This window comes from Copadichromis virginalis, linkage group LG7, assembly GCF_057382275.1.
Source record: "Copadichromis virginalis isolate Kocher_CV1m ecotype Utaka linkage group LG7, C_Virginalis_male_GT1.1, whole genome shotgun sequence".
Lineage (NCBI taxonomy): Eukaryota > Metazoa > Chordata > Actinopteri > Cichliformes > Cichlidae > Copadichromis > Copadichromis virginalis.
The window spans coordinates 60225716-60238090 of record NC_140624.1 but is presented as its reverse complement, the minus strand read 5'-3'; the positions used below and the strand labels follow the sequence as shown (position 1 = coordinate 60238090).

The following is a 12375-nucleotide window of genomic DNA, read 5'->3' as shown; positions in this document are numbered from 1 at the left end:
CACAATCTCTAAAACTATTCAGACTTATAGCAAAACCACTCACTGAGTTTGCAAAACTAAAAGCACAAAAACTGCTTTGCACTCAGTTTGCAATTTTGTAACACACACTTTGCAAAACTGTAGGCACAATTCACTGCACAACACTCAATTACCAAATTTCCAACACACTCCTAGCAAAAGTATACACATGTATGGCTATCATTAACACTAATTTGCCAACTGTCTGGCACACTTTCACATGTGAAAACTTTTTTAGATAATTCGTTCACTTTGCAATCTGCCTAAGCACTATAATACAGGTAAGCTGTGTGTGCGGAGTACAATGGAGGGAGCAGAAAGAGTGAGAAGAAGAGGAGGCCGAGGAAGAGGACGTGGAGGTGAAGAAGTAGGATGAAGAGGACGACAAGGACAAGGAGGAGCAAGAGGAAGATGAGGAGGGGGGAGAGGAAAATGAGGAGGGGGGAGAGGAAAATGAGGAGGGGGGAGAGGAAGGGTAGGAAGAGTAAGAAATAGAATTGCTGATGACATCAGAGCTACAATAGTGGACCATGTAATCAACCGTGGAATGACCCTGAGGGTAGCTGGCCAACGGGTCCAGCCTAACTCGAGCCGCTACACTGTAGCAAGTACCATAGGGACATCTTGAAATGAGAATCGGTTAGTACAGTCACTTCGCACAAAGACTTGTAGCACTGCCATATGCCAATGAGAAACACACCAATACCATTGATGTAAAAATACTGAAATTGTTACTTTACAGAATTGCTAGATGACCAGATGCTGGGGCAGAGGAAGCATGTTCACTGCAGACCAAGTAACCCATATAGTCATTATGGCGATTGCAAATAATCCTATACTTGGAAATAAACACTTGTGTTTGTTTTGATGTGTTTGAATAAACACCAGTACTTGAAGTTTGGATCCCTCTATGCTTATGGATCTATGACTGAAGTATGAGCTCAAACTGACATAGCCTACCTTGTGCACAGAGAAAGCAAAAGCCAGATGTGTTTTGTATTCATACCATCAGTGTGCAGTTGGCGCATTGTGTGCTTAGTAGATGATGGCTTGTGTGTACTGTTTGATACGGAAACACCACTTTTACGAAGGTGTGAAGAGTTAGTCTAGCTGTGTTTGCTTTTGCAAGAGAACTACAATGTTTTGATTATTGGGTGACAGGTTTTCTTATTTGTGTGAAGAGTTTTGCAAAATTAGCCAATAGTTACAAAAAATGTGCTTAAGCAATCAGAAAAAACTGTAATTCCAGTGAAAGGAACTCTTATTGCTTCAGTGTACCAAGACATTTTGCACAATTTGATGCTCCCAGTTTGGGGATGGCCCCTTCCTGTTCCAACAAGACTGTGCACCAGTGCACAAAGCAAGGTCCATAAACACATAGATGAGCATTGGGGTGAAACGGCATTTCGGTATGCTGTATACTGTGTATATTATACTGACAATGAAGTCCTTGAATCTTGAATATGTGTGAATAGTTTTGGAATTATAGTTTACTGATTGTTTAGCAGATGTGTCCTACTGCCTTGGTCCTTCCAACCTAAAATAAGTCAGAATTCTTTGCAATATTTTTGTATTTGTATGTATTTAGGATAGTTTTGTGTCTCTTTGTAGGGCAATTTATGCATCTGTGTGAATTGTTTTGCATTTGTGATTGTTTTTTGCCTCTTTTTTATGGCATTAGTTTTCGCTTTGTGGTCACTTTCTGTCTCCCTGTAGTCCTTTTTTGTAGCGGATCTGTCCCACTGATCCCCTGACCAGTTGTCTTCCCATGACCATATGACTTTATTCATTTGACCGGAAATCACACAGAGTGACTCAGAAAGCCTCGAGGGAAATCAGGGCTTAAAGTTGACCTGTTCTTCTTTTTCTTGTTTTCTGTCATTTGCTACAATAATGGATGATCACATTAAATGTGATAGTTAGTTTCACGTAATTAGGCCAGTTTATGTTAAACAATGTGAGGCAAGAGCTCTATTTTTTATTATTTTGGATCTCTTTCATTTTGCTGGGAGCTGGTATCGTCGTCATCTGAGGCACACAGCTTTAACTGTGAACACTGAGCTGATTTGATGTTCAAATTTTCTGTTTGTGAGGAGAAGCCTCACAAACCCTCAGGAAGGGAAGAGCCAAAACCTTTAAATGTTTTAACATAAATAAGGATTATTTCAGAAAAGCTACTCTCCAAGTCCAAGAATAGAATTTGTTGTCACAGTCAACATGAAAAAAAAACTGATCCACTGAAATTTTAAAAAAGTCTCAATTTATAATTTTCCTTATTCAGAAAGAAAACCTGTGCTGTCTCTTTAAAGAATCCAAATAGTATTATTAATGATGTCATGCATAAATATAAGTTCAAAGGTATATGTTAATTTGAATTGATGTGTAAGATATTTTTATTCTTGAATGAAGATTTTATTTGATGTTTTTTGTTGTGTTTGGTTTTGAATGTGAAGCATTGTTACTCTGCAAAGCTGCATTTGTCTGCAAGATGATCTCATCCTAGCTGTTCTTTGTTTCATCGAACCAGACAGCCAACCAGCAGAATAGTGGGGACATCTAGTGGTTTCTTTCTTTCTTTCTTTCTTTCTTTCTTTCTTTCTTTCTTTCTTTCTTTCTTTCTTTCTTTCTTTCTTTCTTTCTTTCTTTCTTTCTTTCTTTCTTTCTTTCTTCAAATGCAAAACCCCCCAAAAGCATGCGATTCAAACAGCACTATTGTTACATCAGGGTTACACTATTATTCCTCTTTCAGAATCATGTGAGATCCTGAGATGCAGTGTATTTTTTATGTCCTCTGCAATGGATATTTTACATCTTTTGAACTTATTGAGCTGCCCTACTAAGTCCCGATGTGCTCAATAAAGGATATCCTTGGCTTTCCAACGATATCTCACGTGTTTGTGTGGCCTCTTTTAGCTCAAAAGAGGCAGGAAATAACAAAAAAGGTTAAAGTGAAAGATATTACTGTCTTTTTTCATGTAATTTCAGGTGGCTTCAGGTTCCTAGACTCCGTAAAGATTTTCATTCAACTTGGATTTGAATTAGCAGCTTATTGGTGCGTCTGTTCAAGTCGACAAATAATGTTAAAACAAATGAAGCCACTGGATTTAAATCTGGATCCATCTGGTGGTTGAACGGCGCTCTAGCAGAGTCTCTGGACTGCATAGTAACTTTTCTTCTCTTTGACATAAGTATACAGAAACATAGCGTGGGCAACGGTCTGAGATACTAATATTATGAAATAAAATCTGCACTTCATTATGATTTCTACTTTAAATAGTGTGAAGGAAACCTCAGACTGCAGTGTTCAGTGATTTATTGACACTAGGTAAGCAATGTTTAGTGTAAAATACACATTTTTATTGTTCAAACACATAACCATGTTACATTTGTTAAATATTTATAACTGGTAATAATTCAACCCCACTAGGATTAAATAACACACAAAGAATAAAGTGATAAATAATACAGAAGTGATACTTTAGATTGTATTACACATAGTCAGATGTTTATAACAAGTAATAAATTATTCTGTTCATCTTTGTCTGAGCATAAAAATTAGATTTGATTCATTGGAATAATTTAAATTATTGGATAAATTATGACATATTAAGAAACGTTAGATAATTCTAAAGTGCCTTATGATGCTGATGCTGTTACACAGCTGTCTTATGTAGGAATGTTGAATTTTTTTTAAAAGAGAAATCTTACAAAGTCAAGTTGTGCATTTGCTATAGTGTAATATTATTGTAATACACAGTGTAAATTATCCTGAGGTACCACAGGAAAAAAAAGATGAGTTCCAAGAGTAAAAATAAATCTCATCCCTCCTCCTCGGCTCAGACACAGTGCACGCTCCTTTAGAGCTGCATACGATCCACCATCACAGTGTGAATTCTGTATCTGCTAGCAGGGCCTCTGTCAGTCTGTCTCGCAGGATCTCCTTAGTTGAGTAAAAAGGCAGATTCAGAATAGAGTGACATGTCAGGGCCTCAGGGAAGTGCTGATCACAGGTGCTGCGCTGAATTTGCTTGACCCGAACCTTCATATGGACCTGGTCCATGCCAAGAATTGGAGCTCTTCTATAACCAGTCAGGAACCCTGAAGAACAGCAGTGGAAGGAAAATCTTATTACAAACTTATTGTAACAAATCTTGTTACAATAAGTACATAGGGTTTCTTCTGACCTAGCCACTTCATTCTAATAGACTAGAATGGTTACAGCATTTTGTGATTTGTTTCTTTGCATTCACAACCCTGCGTTTTGGTTTCACATCTAGTTCTGTTCATTATATATTGTATTTCTTGTGTACTTCATGTCCCTGTGTCTGAGCTGGTCTATTTGTTTGTCTTGTATCCCTTTGTGTCAAGTAAGTTGTGATTCCTCAGTGTTTATCTGTTTGATTTTGAGAGCCTTAGTTTTCCTCTTAGTTTAGTGTTTCTAGTTTTACACCTTCTTTATTTGCTTATCTGGGTTCTGTTTCCAGTTAAAGTTTGTTGTATTCTAGCTCTCTTTTTATTTATTGTGCTTCCCCTGTGTTTAGTTACTATCTTTATGAGATTTTTGTTAGTCCTTTGCCTTGTTTGCACTGTGTCTAGTTTAGATTCCCTTGTCTCTTCCTGCTGTATCTATGAGCTGTTTTCCCCTTTTCTAAATACCTTGTGTAGAAATTGTCTGGATCTTCCCACGGTCCTTTGTCATGTCTGTTTTAGATCATGTCAAAGATTTAACTTTGACTATGAAGCAGGCAAATACTTTTACACAGCACTGTACATACCACAAGTCCTTAATATTGCCCACATTTTAATAACATATCACAGGGAAGATTTCAACAGTGAAAAGCTGTAGAAATTTGTCAAGTACTTACGAAGGAAATCTTTCCTCTGCTCTTCAGTTAGTTCGTCAAACACCTCCCAAAACATCTTTATGGTGGAATGGCGAACATGCTCCAACTCATAAACTGTGTTCTGTAGACAGTGAAAATTATTTTTTTGCAAATGAGTTGATAAAGTCAGGCACATACACGTACACAGGTATTCTGTTGCAGCTGTGAAACTACAGCCTGTGTCTGTTTGGCTGACTGTACCTGTTTGAACTTTTCCCAGTCATACACATCCTGGCCGACCAGCACTCCCTGCAGCTCCTCTGGTCGAAACAGCCTCACCAAATCCTGGTCACACACCAGGAAGAAGCCTCGCTTGAACTCCTGGAACACACTCTCCACTGATGTGTTGAAGGCATGATTCACATAGGCCTCCACAAACTCCTTCCTGTTTAGGAGGGAAATTTTTAAATCAGCAAATATTTCACCGAGACAAAGGTGCTGCAGATGAACCTCACAAGCACGTCATGTTTTATATGCTTACTTATTTTGACTTGTCAGTGGCTTTCCAGGAGTTTGAGGATCCAGGTCAACATCTATTCCATCCCAGTTTATCTGTAAATTAGTTATAAATCAGATGAGTTTAGCTGCAAAACCTGAGAATGAGACAGATTACTGATCATCTTCTATAGTAAAACACATACCCAAAAGTCCATGTAGAGATTATCCAGAACATCATCTTCATAGTTTAAGATGGTCTGCAGAGTCCTTTAAAGAAATTAAAACAAAAAGTTGTATTAAAAGAAGTTCAACTATGTACATTTTACAAGTTTCACAAGTTACTGTAACTTTTGACACACGACAACTTAAAATACATCCATCCATACATTTTCTTCTGCTTGTCCGGGGCCAGGCTGTGGGACCAGCAGCAGCATGTGTTACTGAAATGAAATGGATACTTACCGTCCTACAGTCGGGCTGAACTCCATCATATCCTCCAGTGTCGGCTCTAAACTGAGTAGCTTCTTGAACAGAACCAGTGGGAATGGTAAGTGTATGATACACTGGTTGTACAAGGCCAAGCCACACAGTAGTCCAAACAGGAAGAAGTTTCTCTTGCTCTCCTCTGTTGCCTGCATTAATAAAAGTTCACTTTGGTTCTATTATTGCTTATCGTTAAAATTTCAATCCTTTAACCAATTTTATACAGTTGGTGGGCTCAGTTTTAAAGTCTTACATTGGAGGGAAACCATGCCAGGGTTTTGGAGTCATTGAGCATGAACATCCCAGATTCTTCTGACACCATTTTAAGAAACAGGTGGTGAAAAAGGTCTCGTTTGTAGACGTCTTTGGTGTTTGGGTCCTCATCAAAATAGACCTGCGAAAATATAAGAGTTGCAGAAGTTTTTGATGAGAACAGTTGCAGAAGAGTCTGGATATACTTTAATCATCAGGGGAAAATATTCACCACAAGTGGCTTCTTGCAGGCGCTGTGAGGAGCAGCTTCCAGCTCTCTGAAGGTGCCTTCGAAAAGTGACGCACGCTGCAGCCGCAGTTCAAAAAAAAATGGATTTGACTGAGGATTCAATTTATCAGGCAAACCAAAAGCCATCTGGTGCTGTCTCTACAATAGAGATAACAAAAAAAATATTTTTAAAAATTCTATTTCTCTTTGAATGACATTTTATTGAATACAGCAAGTCTTACTTCTTATAATGGCATTTATTTTGCTGTGCACTGGGGGGCAGCACAGTAATCCATAATAACAATGACTACTGCCTCACAAGATTACTGGGACTAAATTTGCTGATAGTTTCATAAGTGAAGAACAATATTATCATTTGACACAATTCCGGTCACCTGATGAATAATCTGTGTCATTTAAGCACTGCTCAGGTTATCAGGCTGCTGACTAATTAAATAACTCCTCCTGTTTTGTTTTGTTTTTAAATATTGCAGGTAGTGTAAAGCAAATTTGTGGAAGATAAAGCAGTTGCTTGGTTCAGGCTTAAGTTACCTGAGTGCATTCAGAATTCATGTCGAACACTGTTTTCTTTGATTGCAGATCCATCACGATTGGGAACTTGCACAGGATGAGCGGCTCAGCATTTGCATACTGAAATAGAAAAATCCACATAGATCATTTAGGTTTACCAACACATGAAAACCATTTCTTTGTAATATCAACATCAACATTAGGCATTGACTAAAAGTGACAGAATCAAAGATGAGAAGAATGGAATAACAAAGTATGACACAGTAGATTACACACAGACACACTACTTTAGACCAGAACATTTTACCTTTCGTTGTGACTGTAAAAGCCAATGTTGCAAATCCTCAAAAAGGAATGCTTCATCAGCTGACACACAAAAATCACTTTCTGGTATCCTTCGAGACTCTGCAACCCTGCTGTTGGCCTTTAAAGGAAACATTTGACTTTAAATTTCTTTTTTTTTCAGGTAAAATAACTGACAGATAAAGGCTTAAGAGGGAGTAAAATGACTGTTTTAGGATATTTATACTAACATTGTACATATATTGGAGGACTAGCAGCAGATGTCTGACTCCAGAGTTGCGAGGTACAGGTTTGAAGGACAAGATCTCTGATAGGGCCTTCTTCCACACCTTAACGTATCGCACCATGGTGGAGGGTGACAGCGAGGACCACCAGTCACCTGAAGCAAAACAGAGAGCAGATAAAAACTACATGCCATGAAGCTTTGAGCACTTTCTCACCTTCCAGATTAAAAAGAGTATTGTGATATCATGTAGACAGCTGTGACAGTACCTATGATCTTAAGGCTTTCATTCGACAACCTTGCTACTGCACCAGCTACCGCCTCAGCAAGCTCTGTGCTCTGTTGCCATGTTTGTTTCTGGATTGCATGCAGAAGCTCATTGAGAAGAAGGTAGATTCTCAACCCCTCCACTCCAACTGGTTTCTGATCAAGGGAAGGGAGCAGGTGTAGCACAGCAGCCTCGATCTGTTTGAAGATGATTCCAAAAATCACTGAACAGCAGGTAGCTCCAGGTACATTGAATGTGGCTTTTGTTCGACGGTGTTCAGAGGAAAAATGCTAGGACTATATAGTCATTCTTTAAAAGTCAGGAAGTTCATTCAGTTAACACAGACAAGAGCAGTGCCTGGTCAGGGAGAGTGTAACCAGTTACAATCTGAAGTTGTCGAAAAGGTTAGCTATAAGGATACGTTCACTAAATGTGTCATGTGTGTATGACTGTCTGATCAGAATGTGGCCATGCAGAACAAACTGAATATCGGTTGCAGTTTTTTCAAGAACCGCTCATCTGAACACCACGAGTGAGGAACTGAAGTTCTGATTTGGATGCTCATCAAATTAAATTCTAGTATTTTATTAGTTTCTCAATCAACACTTAGAAGATATTTGTGTCTGTGTGACACGTCTGTACAGATTTAGCTTTATATTACTAGGCATTTATGGACAAACACAGATTTCTCAAATTATTAGTAAGATATTTATAAAATAACAAACAAACAAACACATAACTTTTCTTACAGATTACTTATGTATTCAACATACCTTTGCCCGAGCACTTTCCTTAGTTAACAGTTTCTTGAAAGCAAGCTGTGCATGGTTCAGGTTTAAGCCGTGGTACTTTGGTGAAGTTTGGAAATGTTTATCACCGCTAAGAAGAAAAAGAAGAAAGTCCATATCAAAGTATTGCACTTATCTATCTATCTATCTATCTATCTATCTATCTATCTATCTATCTATCTATCTATCTATCTATCTATCTATCTATCTATCTATCTATCTATCTATCTATCTATCTATCTATACATATATATATATATATATACATATATATACATATACATATATATACATATATATATATACATATATATATAGCAACTATAGCCATACTTTAGTTATTTCAGGCCCGAGAGACTAGATAGCCCACCTTTGAGATGAGAAAAAGAAGAATGTGGTGCACAGAAACTGTGTATTTACCTTTGCTCAAGGAAGCTTTTATTCAGACAGGATGCAGAGGAAAATGCCCTGTAGATTTCCCTGTGAAGATTTAATGTTTTCATTCCATTGCAGAAAAAATGAATAATTTGAGTCACAGAAACACCAGGCAAATCAACAAGCTGTGACTGCCAGTGCATCATACGTACTGTTTTTTCTTTTTCCATGGCTTTGAATCACATTCAGAGATCCATTTGTCAACCATGTCATCAAGACAGTGTTGTGATGCAATGCCACAGTTAGTCTTTGAACCCTTGTGAATGCCCTGTGAAAGAAAGCAGTGATTGTTTACATATTTACACCTCCTCCATTATGGTCTGTACTTTATGTGTTAGTGTCAGTACCTCATCAGACAAGCATCTTGCAAATGAACAGTTATCTTCTGCGAAGATGTTTCTGATTTTGGGCTCACCAGTGTCTGAAATGGCAGGTAAACACATCATTTCTTTCTCAGATACAGCAAATTCATTGTATCCTTAAATCATTAATAACAGAGGTGTAGTTACCCTGTGGCAGTCGAACAGGCAGTGGCACAGATGGATTACTCTCCTCTCGATGTCCCAGCTGCCCTTGATCCTCACAACCAAAGGAGTAGACCCTCTTGGATTCGGTCAGCACTAAAGTGTGATTCCTGTGTAGATGATAATATACTAAATATTTAGACCTAAAAACCATAGTTACACTTTACTAACTGCTTTCTTCGAGCACTGTTTACATCATAAATTTAAACAATATGTGTGTCGTACCTTCCACATGCAATCTTGGTGACCTTTGCCCCCCAGAGCTCCGCAACAAGTCGAGGACGCAGTTCGTTGCGTAGTGAGTTGTGACCGAGCTGTCCGTGTTGACCGGAGCCAAATGTAAACACTGCACCATGCTGAGGAGCCAAACACACAACCACAGTGTAAAGTCCCACAGCCATTATTATTGTTTTTCTTCACTGTACTGTTACAATACAGCAGGTAGCAAAAGGCTCAGATAAAGAAACTGGGCCATGCTGTCCCAGCACCAGCTTACACCAATGAACAAATGGAGTATTTAGCAACCACATTTTTCCATTAGGAGCTGGTAGAAACCGAAGAAGAGTTTAAAGGAGAGCACTAAAAAGCTCCTGTTGTCTAACCTTTGTCAAAATGGCGGTGTGGTCCTGTCCACAGGAAATGCGCTGAGCTTTCTTCATATTCAAACACTGAACAGGAGCTGGTGTGTGTCTGTCTATAAGGAAAAGGATTGTCAGTGTTATTATGTTACCAGATTATAATGCTCATTAACATACAATAAAGTTAGGGCATTTATTTTAAAGCCACAGTACCTTTAGTGTCTCCCAGCCCGAGCTGTCCACAGTCATTTCTTCCCCAGCTGAAAACACCTCCAGAGACAGAGAGGGCAAAACTCTGGTCTCCTCCTGCAGCGACCTGGATCACGGGGATCGCTGACAGTGATGGCACATGTTGAGGTGATCTGCAGACAGACTCTCTCGTACCCAGACCCAGCTGACCCCTGCAGTCCTGACCCCACGTATACAGCTGACCATCTGTGGGAGTTTATGAGTTCGTGATCAATGTTATGACAAGCCCATCAGTTGGATGGTCACAAACTGAGGGTGTGCTGTAAAATTTTTATATAATAAAATTTTATATCCTGGTGCAGATCCCAAAGTTTCTAAAGATAAATCTTTAGGAAGATAAGTCACGCTGAAGAAAGTTGATTACATTTCTATAAAATAATGCACAAGAAATTTCCATTTCAAATAGAAATGTAGACATGCATTGCAATGTTAATAATGTGAAAATTCCTGATGGAGAGTCAAGTGTGAAAATCAAGGATAATGTTTATGGAGGACAAAAATTAATCTCAGCTGCAATCCCAATTTATAAGTGTATCTTTTTGCCCAACCACATACGCTGACGGTTCAGCTGATACTTCAATCCCTTGTTTGTTTGATAGATAGATAAACTATGATACCATGCATGTATTAGGGATACATACCTGTACACACACGTGCCAAAGTAACATGAACTACATGAAAACAGACTATGATATAAAATTACATGTGTATTATGAAGTGCAACCAAATGTGATTGAATGTAAGCTGGATGGGCTGACTCAGTCTGTTTTAATCATTTTTACTTGTCCATTTGTAGCACTTGCAGAATTCTACTGTACCTTTGGTGAGTGCAACGGAGTGCTGACTCCCACAAGCAACTTGAGAAACGTGTATGTTAGAAAAAGCTTCGAGTGGCCTGAAAAAGATGGAGCAGAAGAAGAGAACAGAGCTGAAAGAAGCCATATATATATATATCTATACAAAATCCAAATATAGGCATTGTCCTAGGACTAGGAATACTAACAATGGTGCTACCTACCTACCTGCCTACTACTACTACTAATAATAATAATACATAATATGACTTTTTATGCCAGTCTGTGGAGCATAATCTGTATCTGTTACCTGGGAGTGAAAGGTGGGTGTCTCGTGTCCACACAGAGAACTTTGCCGCTCTCAGACAGCAGTGCGACCACATCATCGCCACAACTCACAGCCTCTATCTTCTCTTTGTGTTTCACAAACTCTGCAGATTCACAAGCCACAAACACAGCAGGTGTGAGTGGACACAGTTCGGTTAAATGTAGCAGAGAGTGAACTTGTTAGTGACACCGATACTCACTCTGCCTGCCTCTCGCTCTTCTCCCATCCTCGCTCTCGTTTATTTGGATAAAAAACGCGTTTCCGTTACTTTTAACGAAAGCCAGCACGTTTCGACCTGCCGACAGATCCGCGATGTGATAGCTGATGTTTAAATAATGAACTCCATCATCAGTGGTCGTGCTGTCGGTACCGGAGCCGTCTTTCACGTAAAACCCGCGCTGACAGTCCTCTCCCCAGGAAAACATGTTGTCGTGTGTTTAGGAGCAACAGCTGATCCTCACTGTGTCACTCTGCAGTCTGTCAACAAGAAACGAAACTTACCTGGAAAACAAAACTTAAATACGGTGTGAGCAGCGTGACGAAAGGAAACAATAACACGAGTCAGCTGATCAGTTAAAGTAAGGAAAGCGAAAGTGAAACTGATGATAAATATGTCAGACAACGAAAACGAAAATTGTGTAGTTATGTGGGTTTCGTTTCACACGCAGAGAAGGAGGATTCAGGACTGTTAAGGAAGAGGTTGTATTTAAAAAGTGAGTGAAGAAAACTCGAAAATAAATAAATAAATAATAAAAGATCCCAGCAAACTCAGTGGTAAAGAGTATGTTTCCGTGGTACAGTGTGGGAAATGTTAATAATGCTGAGAGATGGGCTCACATTTTTACTTAATAATCTACAAACTACAAACAAACTACAGCATGTACATTATCATGTGAGCGTGAAATGTATAAAGCAGTAAGTAATACAGTTAAGCTAAAGTGTGTTATTATGCTCATTTGTGTTAGTCTTCATACTGTGTAATCATTCTTAACAGGTGGGGTTGCTGGGAGTGCCTGAGGTTATTAAGGATTTCAACTTAAATTAAAGTGAT

The 12375-nt window shown here is 38.8% G+C and overlaps 1 protein-coding gene across 1 annotated transcript; it reads right to left on the bottom strand.

Moving 5' to 3' along the window:
* Positions 1 to 3348: 3348 nt before the first annotated feature.
* On the bottom strand, positions 3349 to 11889 carry LOC146706391 (putative E3 ubiquitin-protein ligase HERC3). The gene is made up of 23 exons (XM_085464549.1): positions 11524 to 11889; positions 11307 to 11427; positions 11021 to 11097; positions 10167 to 10388; positions 9978 to 10069; positions 9601 to 9731; positions 9361 to 9485; positions 9199 to 9272; positions 9004 to 9119; positions 8837 to 8896; positions 8402 to 8507; positions 7630 to 7825; positions 7368 to 7516; positions 7142 to 7258; positions 6856 to 6954; positions 6307 to 6462; positions 6076 to 6216; positions 5802 to 5971; positions 5543 to 5606; positions 5383 to 5453; positions 5103 to 5286; positions 4884 to 4983; positions 3349 to 4116 (listed from the first exon to the last, which is right to left on the bottom strand). Exons 1-23 carry the CDS (start codon positions 11747 to 11749, stop codon positions 3899 to 3901), a joined length of 3015 nt encoding a protein of 1004 aa, XP_085320675.1. The 5' UTR covers positions 11750 to 11889; the 3' UTR covers positions 3349 to 3898.
* Positions 11890 to 12375: the final 486 nt, after the last annotated feature.